Here is a 20,886-nt window from a genome sequence, read left to right as displayed (position 1 = left end):
TTAAATGTCTAAAAAAGATGGGAGGACACCCCTCCAAAAGCAAAGCCTACCAAAAGGTACTTAAATAATATGTAACACTCACTCCCAGCACCTACAAAAGTACCATGCATACAAGTTCTCAACAATGATATCTCTGACAGACATTCCGTGATCCCAGTATGAGGAAGAAAGCAATACCAAAACATCTGTTGCCAGGACAAAGTCCAGCATATTACCTGCCTCCAAGAAGGACTACTTAGACCTGACAGTGAAGAGCAATACAAAGAAGTTTCCATCAATACAAAACCAAGCAACATAAACAAGGCAAACAAACCAACAATCAAGGATAGAGCATAAGAAAAATGTGTAACTTTTTAAAAAATATTTTGAAATATTTTGTTTAAAACTATGGGACATACATCTTAGAAGAAAAAGCAAACAATATACGTCTTAACAGACAGTATAAAAAAGATAAACTATGTAATCTGGCTGAGAGTTTACTCTCTTCTCTATAAAAACATACATATAGAAAACCACCATTAAGATGTTTCAAGTTAGGGTTAATATCAACTAGAAATCACAGGAATTAAACAAATGGATTCCAGTTCTTTGCCTTCCAAATTACCAAGGGTCAACTTTTAACCACTCTGTATTTCCCTGTTCACAAAAGTTATCTTATTCACAGGCAAAATATTTTCAAGTATTTGATGTACAAAATATATAATAACCCCACCATCCAGAGGTGACCACTACCACCATTTGTCTTGATCCTCCCAGACACGTGTTGAGACACACACACACACACACACACACACACACACACACACATTTAGACATGCACAGCTATCGAGGACCTAGGGGAGGAACTCCACGAGCTTGCTCTTTTCACGTCACACATCACAAGTCTCTTTCCATGTCCAAGAGGGCAAGGGCGTCCGTTAGGAACGTGTAGTCCTGGACCATCGTGCATTTAACCCTGCAGAGAAGTCTACACTGGGCCCAGTTATTTCCAAGGCTGCAAACACCTGGTACACGCATCCTTGAGCACATCTTAGGTTAACTCTTGGACAACTTCATCAACCTGAACTACTGAGCCAAAGGACTTTCAGGCTTTGGATACTGTCACAAACAGTGACGGGTCTGCAATCTTACCCTTCTTCAGGCCAATAAGGTAAGCCTGCCCCTGGTTCATGGAGACTGTGAGAAGGCACGACACTCCCAGTCACAGACGAGGACAATTTACTACTTTTAACAACAGTGGCGTCATCTGGAGGCCAGCTCCCTGAGCCCCAGCTCCCAGCGGGCTGCCAGGTGAAGAGGGCCAGGTGACCCTGCACAAAGGGAGCTGTGTTATGGGGGGACCTGAGTTCAGGCAACTGTTATCATGAGCAGAAAGCAGGCCTGCCCCTTGCTCCAGAGAAAGACACATCTTTCCTGGAAAAGACAGGAACAAAGGGCAGTCAGTGCTCTGCTCCCCAAACATATGCACAGACATGACAGAATCGTGGAAGACGGTCTCCCATCTCCAAGAGAGTCCTCCAATAGAATAAACAATACCTGACCAGTATTTTTATTTTTGCCAATATTAAGATAAGTTAGAATTCACAACTGTCTTAATTCTATTTTATTAAATATATTTTATACACTTAGTAATCATCTTCTTATTTTTGCATTGCCTTCTCACATTTTTTGCCCTCTTTTTACAGGAGTGCTCATCTGTACATACAGAACACACTGAGAACATTAACTTTACTAAATCATTAATTTCCAGGCTTCTATGTGAGTTATTTCCCCACGCTGTCATTTCTCTGAACTTGGGGTATTTGTGTATGATCAAATCATTCTTTTCCTTTATGGCTTAAAAAGGCGTGATACCAAGAACAGGAGAGTAAAACCACCACAACGTGATGTGCACTTTTCCCCTGTTCTCTATGACGTCCTTAATCACGACACTCCCAACTTTAGCTGAACATGCTCTCACCTAATAAAACACTATATTCGCCAGCCTCCTTTGCTGTGAGGAACAGCCATGTGACTAACGTGTAATCAGTGAGACGTTTGTGAAGTGCTGTTTGAGAACTCTGGGATGTCTCCTCAAACGGCGGGCACGGGCCTGCTCAGCCTCGCTGCAATCCACTGCCTGGATGTGGACCACGGTGAGCACAGAGCTCCAGAACTACATGGAATCTGGGAGAGGCCTGGGCACCTGGCTGCCTAGTGAGGCCAACACCAGGTCTGAAATGCTTTTGGGAATGTTTTGACCTTAGTGGGAAATAACACCTGTACCATTTGGTGAATTTTCTGTTTTGCAGGTGAGCCTAAAGCTAGCACACCATTACTAAAACATTTTCTTTGAATACATGTAAAATCTGGCATTAATTAATCTGAGACCAATACTGGCATAAGGTTCAAGGAAGGGGTTTAACTTCTGGCCCAGTGACTAAGCGTTCCTAAGTATTAATATGTCTGAGATAGTATCATATTAATTCATACATGTCACAAGTTCATTTACTTTAAGGGCTGGGACTGATCATTAATGTTCCTGCAAAGACACCTATCTCTCTCCCTCAATCTCTCTGTTCAGAAGACACTGAAAATGGAAGGAATGATTACCATTTTTAAATAATAATTCACTTTTGCTTCAATATTTTAATGAATACAGCTCAGGACCAAAGTTTGAAATATCTAAATCTACAAGTCATACCCTCTATCAGTTCCAGAAGGCATTCAAGCTAAAATGTAACACCTATTAGAATTATCATTTAACTGCTTTACAATAAAATAGTTTATATTTCTAGAGATCATCTAAAGATTAAAACCTACAAAACCTTTTCTCACTCTAAAATATACTACAAATACAATATGTTATCAATGTAAGGAGAAGTACTACCTAGAATACTGAAAGTAAGTTATAGGAAAAAAAAAAATCAATGGAATTAATGTTCCAACTACAAAGTATTAGAAACTAATGAAGAGGACACGAACCAAGGAACGGGCGCTGGGCTCCTCGGTCTCCCTCTCCACTGCTCGCTCTCAGGGGGATCCCCACAGCCACTCCACCAGTCCCCCCACCCACACACCGTCCTGGAACGACTTTTTAGCTCTCTCTCTCTTTTGCCAAAATCATCCTTTCACAAGTCTGACCTAATCAAGGCTCATACTGGCCTTGCGCTGGGCCAAGAGTACACAGGATACGGTGCTAAGCACAACCCGCATAAATCGATCTCCCTGAACCTTGGGGTGGGGGTTCATTACTCAGGACAGAGTAGTTATCAGTAGGAGAACCACTTCTTAACATTTTCTTTAACTTTTTGTCTAGGTTCCTTTGGCTAAATATATCTGTTTACAATTGAAGAATCTGGGCAAAGCGATCTTTCTACTATTCTTCTATCTTTTCTCTAAGTTTCAAATTATTTCAAAGAGCAAAAGAGAGAGAACGCACAAAAAGAAAAATCAAATTTAGCTTATTGGAGAAAAGCAAGGATGTGTCCCAGAAAGTGTCTGTACATGTCCACACACTCTATCACCCCATTATATTAGGGAAAAGAAAGGGTAATACTTTGTATACTGAGCTCATAAAGCACTGTTGTAAGACCTAATGTAAATGACTTAAACCAGTGAAATATCACTTTTTATGATCTCTTGGGGAAAAGAGGGGGAAAGTATTAAGGAAAATAACTGAGAAAAAACATTAAGAAGAAAAAAAAATCTTAAACCAACAAGTTCTAAGAGTATAGAATGACTTCATGGCTTACCCGCTTGGCGCACGGGTCACGTTCTAAGGTTGGAAACAGAACTCCCTGGCCTCCATCTCAGAGCACACCCCAATCTGTCCCGACAGAACTCACTGGCCTCCATCTCAGAGCACACCCCAATCTGTCCCGACAGCACGGAGCTCTCCAGGCGTGCTTCACAGGTCACCTCTCCCATAAAGCCTCAACACCCCAAGCACCGTCAAAACACACACCCGAGCAGAGAGGCCCAGCGTGGGCTCTCAGAGCAGGCCTTCTGCCTTTCACATCGCTGGAACGCGCCCTCGTCCTCTTTTCCCTATTTCAGACCGCAAGTTCCTGAGTACAAGAACCAAGCTGCTCAATCATCCGCTTCCTCAATACCTAACAGAGCACCTGAATCCAGGGAACTCTGTGTTATTTTCCAAATAATGGTCAAATTTAACTGATGCTAATTAACTTAAGATAATCCCAGTACTTCTTTCAAAGCATTAACATATACTGCGCATTTGAAAAGATTCCTACCCACACCCCAAGACATTCCAACACTCAAAGGGCAGACATCTATCTGGAGAACACAGCTCACCAGAAGTCACTGTCCAAAGATTCTTGCAAGCTCAGGGATTTTGGTTTCTGCTTTTTTAACTACAGTCATACTTCAAAGAGAAGATGTACTAACTTTTCACCAGCGTTAAAACGATGCTCATTTTAAATACGGAAGAAAAAAGACCAAAAACCAGCAAACTTTTGGATTCTTTTTAAAAAGATGAAGAAATACCTCTTCGGTTTCAGGATCAACCTGGGAATCAGTGATCCCATCTAACTCCTCTTCAGCAACACAGTCTTCCTGCTCTTTCATCCCTTGTTGCCCACAAGCCTGCAAGTATTCTTCATCCTAACAGCCATTAAACAGAAAATAAGTTTGTCCGTATTGCTTTGGGGCTTTTAAGCACTTTTCATCTTCATGACTCATGCTTAGCTATGTTAGTAAACTTTACTATGATAATTACCAGACTGAGCAGAAAAGCACCAAGCACAAAACTAGAATGGGAGCTCCCCGGAGTGTTAATGAGAACAAAGCGCAGTACGCCAACCTGGTCGATATGGGAGGTGACACGGACTCTGCCTCAACCTCCAAGGATCCCGACACACAGCTCTTCTTAAAGTCAACACTGAGGAGATGTAATCTTAAAAAAGAAAGTGTGCACGTGCTTGCACAGAGCAGCTCAGCAGCAGTACTGGGGCTGGAATCACGCCCAACTTGAACTATTTTTATGGCAATAGAAAACAACAAAAGTATGGGCAATTCAATTCAACACAGAAGCTGTACTAAAATTGCACGTTAGAATTAGTTTCTCCATCAGCCGCTCCTCTGAATTAGAAGGACGATCTCAGGTCCGCATGGAATGTAAGCAGCATGGCAGCAGGCAGGCAGCTCTTAAAAGCACACGGGAGGAAGCGGGCAAACAAGCTAGAAACAACAACTGCGAGGAAAGAAGGGCTCCGACAGACGTGTAACTGCTCCCCTCCAGGGGAGCTAACTTCCAGCGTTCCTGGCCACCAGCTAAAGTGAACCACTGACAGTTACACGGCAGGGGGGAAGGGCAGACAAGCTGTGGGACCTGCACAGCTCACTGCTCAGGGCCCAGCAGTCTCGCCACAAGGGACAGCAGCACACAAAGTGTGGCCACCTGAAGCCCCACAACCGTCTCTCAAGACTGCCCCTACATACTGCATCTTACTTCCCCAAGGAAACTGCTACCAGCCCTACCTACAACAGCAGCCATCACTACCCATGATTCACTGAGAGCAGAACTGTCAGATTTCAAAAAAGGCCGTAAGAGGCAAGCAAAATTTTCAGCGAACATACAAGGGAGAACAGTCCACACCACGGAATCCTCACTGGGAAACAAAAATCCGCTACCTGTTACACAAATGACCAATCTAAAGTTGTTTGTACAGAACACTCTTTTACAAAATCTCCATCTATGTTAACTTTAGAGGCACTAAGTAAATCTAGTTATGCTCACAAGTACAAATCACCTGACAATGTTCTAATATCCTGTTGAATAATACAGAATTTACACCCCTTCCTAATACAAGAACACAAGTTTTTATATCAAATCTCAATTCACTCTCAAGATTAGGACAGCAAAAGTCAAAAAAAAACTCCTTTTGAGTATGACAGGAAAGAACACTACAGTTTACTATCAACTTTTTGGGTAAGTGTCCCTTCTAGTTGTAACCTTCTGCAATATTATAATTCTACTCCCAGTTACAGAATCCCTCCATTGGGTTTGCGTGAGCTCAAACAGACAGAACACACTCAGGATCAGGAGAGAGCTCAATTCCAGCTCCAGTATGTGAGTCAACACAGCCTACCCAGGACACGAACCACAGTTAAATACACCATTTAATAAACTAAAACACCTCTGGGACATACAGGGATGCAATCAACTCAATTGTTCGTTAGTCTAATAATGAATAATTAATGTGTGCACCAGTGACAGCCTAAGAAAACAGGAAGATGCCCTCACTGCAGAGCTGGAGAGAAGTATTTCACACCTTAAGTACATTTTTCTCTCCCCATGCAAAGAAGAGGCAGTGCCCGAGTCTACCACTGTAATAACTATAAAGAAGAAACCGGTAATCTTAAACAGGGAAGAAAAGAAAGAGCATGGCGATAAACCTTGATATACTGAGGGTGGCTGACACTGCTCCAGAAAGATACTGACCTTCATCTCACGTTTAAACTTTATAACTCTCTATAAAAATATTTAGACACATTCAGAGTTCTTAAGTAAACGTCAAGACTTTTTTAATTCTGAAAAAATTATTGAATTCGCACATTTTTTTTTCAACATCTGAATCTTAGGTACAAGATGTCAGATGGTTTAAGTTGGATTTTATACAATGAGGAGCCTAAATGTAACCCCAAGTCTGGGAAACAAGAGAGAGAAATTCCTCACTTACTAGAAATCCTCTTCACCACAAACTCTGCGAGAACGCCAGAGAGAGGGGCCTCTCCTGTGACCATGGGTAGGTACTACCGAGCACTTCCCACACGGCGACTGTTCCACTAAGCTCTACGCGCTCAGAGGGCAGGGGCCGTGCCTCATGTTTCAACAATTCTCGTGTCCCCACTGCTTCCACACTGATAAAGATCTGCTGAAATGCTGAACTTACAAGGGATACGACTGACCAACCGCCTCATCTTAGGGATGACTAGTAGAAATAGCACAACACTAACCAGCAGATACTTGGGCACAATTTTAAAAGATGGCCTAATTTTTAAGGAGCATTTTAAACTATAGTGTCTCACTTTAACACAATATATGAACACACTGTAAACCAGGGATCACCAGTCCACACTACTGTAGGATTTATTACCAAAACAAACCATTACAGTTATCGAAAGAACAAGGACTCACGATGCCTTTTATACGCTTCTGTTTACCGAAAGTACACACATCTTTTCGTGATTATGTCTACTAAAGAGAAAGCATTCAAAAAGAATCAAACCTTAAAAATAACTATTGAGATAAGAAACGCAACTGTGTCTGGAACTAAATATTCTAAGGTTCTATGTAAACAATCTCTTTCAAAACTACACACACACACATTTTTTTCTCAAATGAAAAATCATTTACTCTTAATGAAAACATAAAGGCAGAATTCTTGCCCTAAATCTGCTGACCTCCACCCCATCCCAGCAGCCCCCAACACAGCACCACAGGAGCCCAATATGCTGAAAACCCTAAGAGTCTACTGCATCTATGGAGATCTCGCCCTTCCAACAGAAATTTCACTAACTGTTTATTTCATAAACAAATCTCTCCCAATAATGAATCATTAAGACAGACAATCTTTCACTAATACCTTTTTCTACCTTTTTCTTTTTTGACTGTTCAACCTTAAAAAAAAACAAACCCACCTACCAAAACCACCTTTCTGAAATAAAAATCAGCACAATCTCTGCTTCCTGATTACAGATAACAAATTGTGTGTGACATTTCCTAAACTAACCTCCAATCTCTTTATTCATGTTTAGACAGTTCTCAGTTACAAAAAAGGATGAATGAGCAGGACATCAATCACTCTGGAATATTAGCACCTTAAAGATGTCTTTAGCAGGTCAATAATCTTTTCACCTTAGAAGGACTTTATCAGATCTTGTCTAAAGCCTGGATAAAAGCTCTGCATTAAGTACTTCTAACAACTGACAGTGTATCTCCACCACACAAAGCTGTTTTCTTCCTTAGGGTGCAATCCTCAAGGTCACAATCCTGTGCAGCCTTCCAGAATGACAAAGGAGCATTAGCTCCAGCCAAACAAGCTGTCAACACAAACTTCGTCATAGCTCAGATAAAGAAACTGGCAGACAGTGATAATAAGGTCTAATTTCCCTCCCTCCCAGGGGAGGGAAATAGATTTCAAATCAGTCTAGAAACCAATGCCCAGGCAGCCATGTTATCGTCAGCCATACAAAGGAGAAAGACTCACTGTGAACTCATCCAAAGGCTCATTGATCTCGATGTCTAGGACCTCGTCACTGTACAGCTGCTCCTCCTCGGGCTCCTCCACGTACTCAATGTGGTCTTCTGTGAGCTCCGCGTCGTGGCCTTCATACTGCCCTTCTTCTGGGTACTCATGGGCATACAGTTCAGACCCATCTGATTTGTGATAAACGAGCTCATCCTCTCCTTGCTCATACTCGGACTCCTGTTCTGCAGACTGGTCGTTAGTGTCAGACATCTCAAATGATGTGACCATGTCTGACGTAGCAGTCAGACTAATCGTGACATCCTGAGAGCTAGAGAGGACAAAAATACAAAGACAGGCGCGCAGCTGGAGTGGAGCGCAAACCAATCATCACGTAAGTTAACTGTTACCAGAGACCAGGGAAAAGTCAGTCCAACTGAAAGTGAAACGCATGTGCTGCACGCTCAGCCAGTACCAGACTCCTGCCACACTGAGCGCCCACACTGTCATCACTCAAGTGACCCGACCAGGAGAATCAGACCTGCCGTGAGAAACAGGTCTCCCTGGCAAAAGTCCAGGACTGAAAATAGACCACTTTTCATTCTATCTTTCAGAATGAAAAGGGCGGTATCCATTTTCTAAGACACCCAAGTAAAACTAGGAGTATTACTCTATAAATAGAAAATCACAGATTGAATTTTATTTTAATTGGAGGATAACTGCTTTACAATGCTATGTTGGTTTCTGCCGTACAGCATGAATCAGCCATAAGTCTACATACATCCTCCCCACACTGATGGAAGTTTAAGAGCTTTTCTAAATCTATGATACAAGCTATAAACTCGTTATTTTAAAAAATCAAAACATTAAAAGTCAGCATATAAATACATTTCAATGTTTAACTAAATCAAGTTTGTACTAGTCTCAAATTTAAAAAAAAAAAGCTAATCTCTGAGTGAAATAAACAAAGGCAATTTTAAAACTGAAAAAAAAAAATCATATTCCACCTGTTAAATCACAACAGCCAAATGTCAAACAATAAAGATGCATAATAACAACACTTAAAGTGCAAGGTTTTAGGGCTAAATCTAAGTTTGCACCCATTAAGTATCCAATCCTAACAAAAACACTGAACATGCCACACACACATGAAGATACTACTACATGGCTAAAAACTCCTAAAAAGTATACTTCAAGAGCAACGTAATTCACAAGATCAAAATCTAATAATGATATCAGAGAATGAAATTGGGAAACAAATAACTGGTAGAATAAATAATTTAAAACTGTTACCCATAAAAATTACTTTATGTTAAAAATATATATATTACATGTCTACAGCTCAATAATAAATAGCATGTGTTAATTAATTTATACACAAGAAGTGTCTTTATTTTCACAATAAATGTTTCCTCATAAAATTGAAAAAAATTATTTCACTTAACAAAAGTATAGTAAATACCTCTTCCTCTTTTTATAACATAGCTTACTATTATAAGCTCTTAGTCAAGAGAAAGATATTCTTTACTGCCATGCACTGAATATTTGTATCCCCCAAAATCCATGTGTTGAGTCCTAACACCCAGCGTGATGGTGGCTGGAGGTGCAGCCGTTGGGAGACACCGAGTCCACGAAGGTGGAACCTCACGAATGGGATCAGCGCCCTTATAAAAGGGAACCCAGAGAGCTCCCGCACACCCACCAGCCATGTGAGTGCACGGTGAGAGGGTCGGGGACCTCACTGGCACCCAGCCAGGCCAGCACCGTGACCCTGGACTTCCCAGCCCTCAGAACTGTGAGAAATAGGTATCTGTTGCTGTTGCTCATAAGCCACCAGTTTATGATATCATGTTATGACAGCCCAAACTGACTACACCAATTATATTCAGATAGTCATCTAAAGTACAGCCCAAAGGAATTTCCAAAATGACAATTTAGCTAATTGATATGCTTTAGTAAAAAATGTCTAAAATGAAAACAAAAACAGCAACATCAAACTGCAACCAACAGCACTGAGTCAGAGGCCACTGCCCCATGCAAATGAAGGGAGTCTCTCAACGAGCAGCACAAACCTACCTGGAGCTTCTACAACCTGCACTCAAAAGAGTTCGAAGGTTATTAAATGCAGCACCAGCGATGATGTTAAACAGCTGATCTATTTGTAGTGAAACACATACAGCTTCCACATCAGTTATATTAATATTAATATAGTAATATAGTTTATTAATTATATTAGAATATAATCATATGGTAAAGATACAGTACATTATCATTTATATCCCACTATAATTATAAATCAGTTACCAGAAATTTAAACAAAGAACATTTTTAATGAGATAATATTCAGTACCAGAAATTTTCTTCGTCTTCATTATCACTCTGTAGGAGATCATCATTTAGCTCTTCATCTGACAAATCCGACTGATTCTAATTAAAGCAAGAAATCTAATTAATGCATGTCACTTCCATAAGAAAACTTGTTACAAAAGTGCAAAGTTACGTTGACTGGATTATTTCTAACCTTGTTATTAAAACATTTGCCATTCACAAAGTTTTCTTAGTTTGATATAACCAGTGACAGTTAAGGTTCTACATATGGCATACTAGCTAACTACCCCAGACTAACTTTTAGATGCTCAGTCAAGAAGTATAGAAGGAGCAAGCATAAGGATCATATTATAACTTTAACAAAGGAGAAAAAAAAGGACAAGTCTTTTGGTAGTATGATATAAACAATTTTTTCTTATCATACCAAAAAAATAGTATCCTTAAGATGTGATTAAATTTAACATAAAAGAAAAAAATAGTGGAATTTTAGAAAAAAGCAGATTTTAGATAACTAGATTGCCCAACTGAAATGGTAAGAGACTAAAATAAAACTCTGGTTTGTCCAGTAGATGGATACCTGAAAATAAGTACAACTTGGATTCTCTCTCCTGTTCCTGACAGGTTTGTCTACTCATATTATGAGTAAGCAGAGGCAGTCTAGTGAGTGTGCCAACTGGTCAAATTTCTCAAGTTACAGGTTTTGTTAAGCTAAATACATACCAGTATCTTAGATTTAAGATGGGGAACGTCACACTTTCTTACCCTATTAAAATTATTTCTATGGTATATATAAATTACTACTCCCCCACAATATGCACGCAAGGGGAGAAAAAAAAGACTTTATTTTCTACCTAAGGATGAAAGAAAGAAACCAGCAATCTTTTCCTGCCATTTTATAGATTATAAACCTAAGCTTCTCAAACATATCTCTATTTACTCTTCATTAAGGTAGTCTTGATGTAAGCCAACAAATATCCATCTTATTTGTAGTTTTTATTAGTTGTCCACGGAACCTGTCATCCATTAACAGGGATGAGCCAGGCCTGCTATGCATGTGTACGTGCTAAGTCGCTTCAGTCATGTCCAACTCTGTGACCACACAGACTGTAGCCCGCCAGGCTCCTCTGTCCATGGGATTTTCCAGGCAAGAATACTGGAGTGGGTTGCCATGCCCTCCTCCAGGGGATCTTTAACTCGAGTCTCTTATGTCTGCTACATTGGCAGGAGGGTTCTTTACCACTAGCGCCACCTGGGAAGCCTGGGCCTGCTATGGGAGAACTCAAATTTAGCTGCCCAGGATCACTAAATAAAAGCACAAGAAATCTTTAAAAAATAACAATTCAATAAAGCCAAGTTTCATTCAATAACAGGCTGTTTCCTTCAGGTTTTTAGTCAAACTTCTAAATATTAGTCGAAAATCAATTAAATCACACACCAAACAAACAAGAGTGTATGTTGCAGTAGGCCCTGATGGTAATCAAATCTCCCTTTTTTGAGTTCTGAGGATTCAACTTTCTATGTCGGTTCTGAACCTGAGGAGTAATAGACACAGGAGGCACAAAATAATAATCAAAATGACCAAAACACCCACTTTACTCGAAAAGCTGGAATGAAGGCCCACACTAAGCCCTGAGGAGCTAGGGTGGGCTCTGCCCAGGGTGGTCTGCGGGGGAGCAGGGCGAGAAGAGTGAGAACTGGCCGTGAGTGCTTGTGACATCAGCAGGGCCAGGTGGGCTCCCCGACAGAAACACAGGGCAAACTATAGCCGGCTTGCCCAAGGGTAGAAATCCAACCGCATGTAAAATTATTTTACTACACTGAAACACTGCAGCATCCAACCGGTATCCCTCACAACGGCATTGTAAATACGTACAAAGGGAGACGTGTGTTCACCTTAGCGAAGTGAGCCCCCAAATACAGGGCAGGCAGGGCGGCGCAGACTAAACCAGAGGCGGACAAGAGCCCCCCTCCCCCTGTGACCAGCCCACAGGGGGACTGGCCCCGGGTCTGCCCACGCCCCAGTCACAGCCCACACGGGCATCCTGAGGCCGCCCAGCTCACCAACGGGCGGGCTGAGGGGCACGCTCACTGCTTCTTCCCTTGCGGTCATTCTGACCACGGGGGTTTACAGTGACAGAACTAATTCTTCTTTAGAGTCACAGGGGATGACAGAAGAAAGGCTGGGGGGAGCCAAAGGCAGGACACGTGCAGGCCTCGGGGGCAGGACAGGAAAGGAGAGCAGCTACAGCAACTCGTATACCAGGGAAGATGTGGATGCAGCAGAGAGAGACAGCAAAGGGGCGGGGCTGGCACTGCTGCTAGGACTGGCCCTTCACCAACCGAATTATAAATGAGATGAAAAGGAAAATCTCATCAGATCTGACAATCGGACAACTGATGTGACCCAATCACCCAAGAGAACAATGAGCTTGAGTGTAACTGCCGACAATAAGGAGCCGTCACAATCTGAAGACTTTAAAAAACTGAGCATACGAGGCTAGCTTGATGTTTAGTGAGAAAAAGTGTCTTTACATTGTCAATAAGTTAAAAAAAAATTAGTATTTCACTTTAATATCTGGCTTTTTATTTCTATTTTTAATGTATGTTTCATAATGTTCAAAATATATTGGTCGAGTTATGTTATACATATAAACACATGATACATAAATATACACATTGGAGATAACTGCTTCCAAGTTTTTACTTGATTAAAGAAGTTCATATTTGAGGATAATTTTATCCTTATCTCTGAATCCCAAAAAGTAAATTTTGGATTCAGCATTCAAAATATTAACCAAAAAATGTTAATTTCCTTCAGGGCAAGTGGTAGTTTTGTTACAACTTTCATATACTCAATACCTGCTAAAATACCTTGACATGGCAGAAACTAAAACATGTGCTTCGAAGGATTTACTGCCTGAATTACAAGTTATCAGAGAATTTACGGATATATAGTCAACTCTTTGTGCATATAAAAAATAATCAATTCACAAAATTTTAATCTATACCCAACTTTCCAGTAACACATCCCATGCATAAGACGTATCCCTTATTTTAAATGCAATTAAATATCACTTAATTTCAGGAAGATCTATATTGTTACCTTTTTGCCAGATAGCAAATCTTCTCCAAGTAAGTCATCATCAAGTTCACTGCAGGGGAAAAAAAAAGACATGACAATGTTTTATTCCTACTAAACATTGGAAAGTTTGCAGACCACTGGGGAAATTTACCCAGGACTTTAGGGTTTGAGTACTTTCACATTAAGTTTGCTATCTTTTCCTTTATCTTTATTAATAATGAAAACACATTTTCAAATACACAGGGAACATCTGATCCTTTAAGTATGGGAGTCTTTGCTGTAACTAGTAGCTCTCACTAGACTTCTAATCTTAGTTTTTCACCTCAATACGAGATCTTAATTTCTTTGGACTTGTTCATTAATGAGCAAAAGAAGAAACCATACGTAATATCTATGTTTTCGCTTATCTTTCAAAAACCTATGATGAAATAGGAAAAGACAGATGCCCCAATATCATTAACTAGGAAAATTAAAACCAAAACCACTGGGAGACCATTTAACACTCATCAATTGTAAAAACTTAAAAAATGAAAAATCAATGCTTACGAGGACATTCAAGTTATCATAATAACTAAAGGAATTATTTCTGTATGACAACGAAGTCACCTCAGCTGTCTGCAGTTTCTGGTCAGCATGCTTATGTTTTGAAGCCATCAAAAGCAGGTTTTCTCATAATTAAAACAGAAACCCTTAGCAGATGAGAAGCCTGGAGACATTTCCCACTGCTTCCTTTTTTTTTTTTTTAACTGATGCGAGATAGCTACCACTAAGTTATGTCCTTTTTTCTTACTTTTGTCTTATTAAGTTATGTATTTTTAAAGCAAATGTCTAAGGACTAACATCTAGAAGCAGAAAACACAATTAGATTATGATTCTAGGTACAAATGCCGACGGAAACTTAACTGCATCAATGTTATTACAATTGTTACTTTTTTCATAAGGGTTCTGGTTACAAATTTCTATAGGTTCTATAGGTTTTCAGCACTATTTTACCCAAAACCCATGTTTACTTCTAGTGTGCTACTCTGCAGAATGACAGAATATACTGGAATGCACATATGAAGTTACAACAGAAATTCAATGCGATATCTTTTAGGATTAGAAACAACAAAACATTCCATTCATGCACTGAGTATCTCTTTTATTATTTTAAGTTACCCTACATAAATCCTATACCATCATTTTAGAGATAAAGAAAATAAGAACAATAGATTAAATGATTTGCCCAAGGTCACACAGCAGAGACAAATCCAGGACAAGAACTTAGCTCATGGAAAAAAATCTTTCACGTACCTGCACAAATACAACAGTTATTAGAGAACAATGTATAACTTCTTTCAACATTTTCAATCCTCAAATCAGCTAATCATCTTTCAGATACAATTTCTGTATCTTCATTGTTACATTCATTCTCCAATGGTGAGTAAAAAATGCTTGCTAGTCACAATATTTACAATAACTGCTTTTGAGAATTTGATTCTAGATGACCCCAAGAACTACTGTGGGCAGGAATCCCTTAGAAGAAATGGAGTAGCCATCATAGTCAACAAGAGTCCAAAATGCAGTCCTTGGATGCAATCTCTAAAACGACAGAATGATCTCTGTTCGTTTCCAAGGCAAACCATTCAATATCACAGTAATCCAAGTCTATGCCCCGACCAGTAACACTGAAGAAGCTGAAGCTGAACAGTTCTATGAAGACCTACAAGACCTTTTAGAACTAACACCCAAAAAAGATGTCCTTTTCATTATAGGGGACTGGAATGCAAAAGTAGGAAGTCAAGAAACACCTGGAGTAACAGGCAAATTTGGCCTTGGAGTACAGAATGAAGCAGGGCAAAGGCTAATAGAGTTCTGCCAAGAGAATGCACTGGTCATAGCAAACACCCTCTTCCAACAACACAAGAGAAGACTCTACACATGGACATCACCAGATGGTCAACACCGAAATCAGATTGATTACAGTGTTTGCAGCCAAAGATGGAGAAGCTCTATACAGTCAGCAAAAACAAGACCGGGAGCTGACTGTGGCTCGGATCATGAACTCCTTATTGGCAAATTCAGACTGAAATTGAAGAAAGTGGAGAAAACCACTAGACCGTTCAGGTATGACCCAAGTCAAATCCCTTATGCTTATACAGTGGAAGTGAGAAATAGATTTAAGGGACTAGATCTGATAGAGCACCTGATGAACTATGGATGGAGGTTCGTGACACTGTACAGGAGACAGGAATCAAGACAATCCCCAAGAAAAAGAAATGCAAAAAGGCAAAATGGCTGTTTGAGGAGGCCTTACAAATAGATGTGAAAAGAAGGGAAGCGAAAAGCAAAGGAGAAAAGGAAAGATATTCCCATTTGAATGCAGAGTTCCAAAGAATAGCAAGGAGAGATAAGAAAGCCTTCCTCAGCGATCAATGCAAAGAAATAGAGGAAAACAATAGAATGGGAAAGACTAGAGATCTCTTCAAGAAAATCAGAGATACCAAGAGAACATTTCATGCAAAGATGGGCTCGATAAAGGACAGAAATGGTAGGGACCTAACAGAAGCAGAAGATATTAAGAAGACGTGGCAAGAATACACAGAACTCTACAAAAAAGATCTTCACGATCCAGATAATCATGATAGTGTGATCACTCACCTAGAGCCAGACATCCTGGAATGTGAAGTCAAGTGGGCCTTAGAACAAAGCTACGAACAAGGCTAGTGGAGGTGATGGAATTCCAGTTGAGCTATTTCAAATCGTCAAAGATGATGCTGTGAAAGTGCTGCACTCAATATGCCAGCAAATTTGGAAAACTCAGCAGTGGCCACAGGACTGGAAAAGGTCAGTTTTCATTCCAATCCCAAAGAAAGGCATTGCCAATAAATGCTCAAACTACCACACAATTGCACTCATCTCACACACTAGTAAAGTGATGCTTAAAATTCTCCAAGCCAGGCTTCAGCAATACGTTAACCGTAAACTTCCAGATGTTCAAGCTGCTTTTAGAAAAGGCAGAAGAACCAGAGATCAAATTGCCAATACCCGCTGAATCATCGAAAAAGCAAGAGAGTTCCAGAGAAAACATCTATTTCTGCTTTATTGACTATGCCAAAGCCTTTGACTGTGTGGATAACAATAAACTGGAAAATTCTGAAAGAGATGGGAATACCAGACCACATGACCGGCCTCTTGAGAAACCTGTATGCAGGTCAGGAAGCAACAGTTAGAACTGGACATGGAACAACAGACTAGTTCCAAATAGGAAAAAGAGTACGTCACGGCTATATATTGTCACCCTGCTTATTTAACTTCTATGCAGAGTACATCACGAGAAATGCTGGGCTGGAGGAAGTACAAGCTGGAATCAAGACTGCTGGGAGAAATATCAATAACCTCAGATATGCAGATGACACCACCCTTATGGCAGAAAGTGAAGAAGAACTAAAGAGCCTCTTGATGAAAGTGAAAGAGCAGAGTGAAAAAGTTGGCTTAAAGCTCAACATTCAGAAAACTAAGATCATGGCATCCGGTCCCATCACTTCATGGCAAACAGATGGGGAAACAGTGGAAACAGTGGCTGACTTTATTTTTTGGGCTCCAAAATCACTGCAGGTGGTGATTGCAGCCATGAAATTAAAAGATGCTTACTCCTTGGAAGGAAAGTTATGACCAATCTAGACAGCATATTAAAAAGCAGAGACATTACTTTGCCAACAAAGGTCCTTCTAGTCAAGGCTATGGTTTTTCCAGTGGTCATGTATGGATATGAGAGGTGGACGATAAAGAAAGCTGAGCACCAAAGAATTGATGCTTTTGAACTGTGGTGTTGGAGAAGACTCCTGAGAGTCCCTTGGACGGCAAGGAGATCCAACGAGTCCATCCTAAAGGACATCAGTCCTGGGTGTTCACTGGAAGGACTGATGCTGAAGTTGAAACTCCAGTACTTTGGCCACCTCATGCAAAGAGTTGACTCATTTGAAAAGACCCTGATTCTGCGAAAGATTGAGGGTAGGAGGAGAAGGGGACGGCAGAGGAGATGGCTGGATGGCATCACCGACTCGATGGACACGGGTTTGGGTAGACTCCGGAAGTTGGTGATGGACAGGGAGGCCTGGCGTGCTGGGGTTCATGGGGTCGCAAAGAGTCAGACATGACTGAGTGACTGAACTGACCCCAAAAATATAAGCACCTCTTTGAGGACAAGCACCCCTCTGCAATAGGAAAAGGAGTACGTCAAGGCTGTATATTGTCACCCTGCTCATTTAACTTATATGCAGAGTACATCATGAGAAACGCTGGGCTGGAAGAAACACAAGCTGGAATCAAGATTGCCGGGAGAAATATCAACAACCTCAGATATGCAGATGACACCACCCTTATGGCAGAAAGTGAAGAAGAACTAAAGAGCGTCTTGATGAAGGTGAAAGAGGAGAGTGAAAAAGTTGGCTTAAAGCTCAAAGTTCAGAAAAGTAACATCGTGGTATCTGGTCCCATCACTTCATGGGAAATAGATGGGGAAACAGTGGAAACAGTGTCAGACTTTATTTTTTTGGGCTCCAGAATCACTGCTGATGGTGACTGCAGCCATGAAATTAAAAGACGCTTACTCCTTGGAAGGAAGGTTATGGCCAACCTAGATAGCATATTTAAAAGCAAGAGACATTACTTTGCCAACAAAGGTCCGTCTGGTCAAGGCTATGGTTTTTCCAGTGGTCATGTATGGATGTGAGAGTTGGACGGTGAAGAAAGCTGAGCGCCGCAGAATTGATGCTTTTGAACTGTGGTGTTGGAGAAGACTCTTGAGAGTCCCTTGGACTGCAAGGAGATCCAATCAATCCATCCTAAAAGAGGTCAATCCTGGGTATTCATTGGAAGGTCTGATGTTGAGGCTGAAACTCCAATACTTTGGCCACCTCATGCAAAGGGTTGACTCATTGGAAAAGACCCTGATGCTGGGTAGGATTGGGGGCGAGAGGAGAAGGGGGCGACAGAGGATGAGATGGTTGGATGGCATCACCGACTCGATGGACATGGGTTTGGGTAGACTCCGGGAGTTGGTGATGGACAGAGAGGCCTGGCGTGCTGCAATTCATGGGGTCGCAAAGAGTCGGACACGACTGAGCGACTGAACTGAACTGAACCTAACCCCTCTGGACCATCACTCTGAATAACTGAAAACAGAAGGTAATATCATTTGCCCAGGGGATACTAACTGGGAAGAACTCTCAAAAACCACACTATGAACAGGTGCTGGTAATCACGTAAGCAAAAATCTAGAAAGTGCTGGTGCCTTTTGCTGACAAATAGATAGAAATAAGCAATCAGTGACTCTGATGACTATTTTTCCTAAACAAAAGCATTTTTTAAAAGATAAATGAAAATTTTATCAGCTATAAACGAACAGAGTGTACAGAGATGAACAGTTGTTTCCATAACTAACAAAGGTAATAAGAAAGAGCGTTAAATAAGAAAGCAAGAGGAGAGATGAACCGCACAAACAACAATATGCACAAATTGCCACTCAAGAAATCACTAATGTCCATTCCACATACTACATGGCAAGAATCACTCTAAGCATTTTACACATGTTCGCTCTTTTGTTGACATACTCAAACGGAGCAGGAGCTTATGGCCCTTGCCCCCCTACCATGTCCTCTGCCCGCCTTTTGCCTGTCGAAAACTTCAGTCAAAGAGTAAGTTTAATCAGAGAAGTGAGAAATGCCGAAACAAAGGAAAACAATCAAAGGAGACTAAATAATAACAATGTAGTCACTAAGCATAGTCAAGGACCTTTAGCTCTTTCTCAAGTGAAGTCCCTTAGTCATGTCTCTTTGTGACCCCATGGACTGTAGCCTACTCCATCCATGGGATTTTCCAGGCAAGAGTACTGGAGTGGGTTGCCAATTCCGTCTCCAGGGGAATCTTCCCAACCCAGGGATTGAACCCAGGTCTCCTGCATTGCAGGCATACTCTTTATAGTCTGAGCCACCGGGGAATCTTTCTCAAGGGCTATAGATAATATTCTGAGCCATATCTTGTAAGCTGTCTTACAGATACTAAAAGCCCAGGTGGAGAAGTTAACTACATGATGACCAGACTGTACCCAGGATTTGAGCTGCCACAATTCTGAGAGCTGATCGCAAAGTAATGGGGACAAGTGCACCCGGAACTGAAGATTAAGTGCACCCAAAACAACCAAGACGATGCCACTCAGCCCACTGACGACCAACTGAAGATGACTGTTAGAGGGCTGTGCTGTGTCTGCATGTGACCCCCCTACTCTGTCTATAAACGCTTTCCTTCGCTGCTTCTAGGGTGGGGGAGGAGTTGGCCTTTGGACAGATGTCTGCCACCCTCCCCACCCCAGCTGCCGGCACCTGAAATAAAGCCAACTTTCCTTTCCACCAGCCTGGCTTGTTTACTGACTTCTGAGCAGCAAGCAGCCCAACCTCCCACACATACATCTCCGTAACCAGAACACAACCCCGTCAAGCAGACACGTCATTCTCCACTTTTTACACGTAAAACAAGGATTCGAGATGTTAAATAACCGGCCCAAGATCACCTTGCTACCAAGTCAGAAACCAGATGAGTTGAGACAGTCTAGCACCAAGAGTCCAAATCCTATCTACTATGCACACACCACACAAAAATTAAATGTACTTCTCTACTGTTATCATAAAGCAGGATCCTTATAAAGAGGTACACAAAAGGGAAGAAATTTGTAAAATATCAAACACTACCAAAATGACACCAATGGTCACCAAAAACAACGAATTAATGGGAGTGAGTGGCCCAAATCGACTCTTTTCAAAGGGGTGAGCAATAATGCTCGCAAACAGTGGTAACTTAGAAAGTGAAAGGAGTACCGAAAGGATGAGGTGGCTTTCTGTGTCCCACTGCACAGCACCTGAGAGGCTGCACCAGCAACCACTAGTGGAGGGAAGACAATCAGAGCTTTGGGAGCAGGTACATGTTTACTAACTGACAGAATGACATGGGAAACTTTTCAGGAAACAGGTATTTTGCAGGCAGTCATGGCTCAGATGGTAAAAATCTGCCTGTAGCGCAGGAGACCAGGACTTGATCCCTGGGTCGGTCCTCTTGCCTGGAGAATCCCATGGACAGAGAAGCCTGGTCGGCTACAGTCCATGGGGTGGCAAAGAGTCAGGCATGACTGAGCGACTAACCCTTTCACTTTTTTCCCCCTGGCTCAGCCTCTCAAAATCAGAAATGGAAGTGACCACAAACGCTGCACTAGAGCGGTCTCCACGCGCCTCCCCGCTACAGGCCACCCTC

The 20,886-nt window shown here is 41.4% G+C and overlaps 1 protein-coding gene across 12 annotated transcripts in view; it reads right to left on the bottom strand.

Annotated features, from left to right (window-relative positions):
- Positions 1–20,886, bottom strand: part of RBM33 (RNA binding motif protein 33) — a 115,782-nt gene that overhangs the window by 80,206 nt on the left and 14,690 nt on the right. For 8 of the 12 annotated variants that reach the window (XM_081536813.1, XM_081536814.1, XM_081536815.1 and 5 more), the window contains exons 3-6: positions 13,624–13,672; positions 10,543–10,619; positions 8,214–8,523; positions 4,489–4,605 (exon numbers count right to left, since the gene is read on the bottom strand). In XM_081536813.1, coding sequence (XP_081392939.1) covers positions 4,489–4,605; positions 8,214–8,523; positions 10,543–10,619; positions 13,624–13,672 — 553 coding nt within the window. The remainder of the gene's footprint in view (positions 1–4,488; positions 4,606–8,213; positions 8,524–10,542; positions 10,620–13,623; positions 13,673–20,886) is intronic. The other 4 variants (XM_081536819.1, XM_081536820.1, XM_081536821.1 and 1 more) reach the window with 1 other exon arrangement.

Source organism: Giraffa tippelskirchi, chromosome 10, assembly GCF_054371585.1.
Source record: "Giraffa tippelskirchi isolate mGirTip1 chromosome 10, T2T-mGirTip1v1.2.pri, whole genome shotgun sequence".
Classification (NCBI taxonomy): domain Eukaryota; kingdom Metazoa; phylum Chordata; class Mammalia; order Artiodactyla; family Giraffidae; genus Giraffa; species Giraffa tippelskirchi.
The sequence above is the reverse complement of the archived record's forward strand: the minus strand, read 5'-3'. Positions and strand labels throughout refer to the sequence as shown.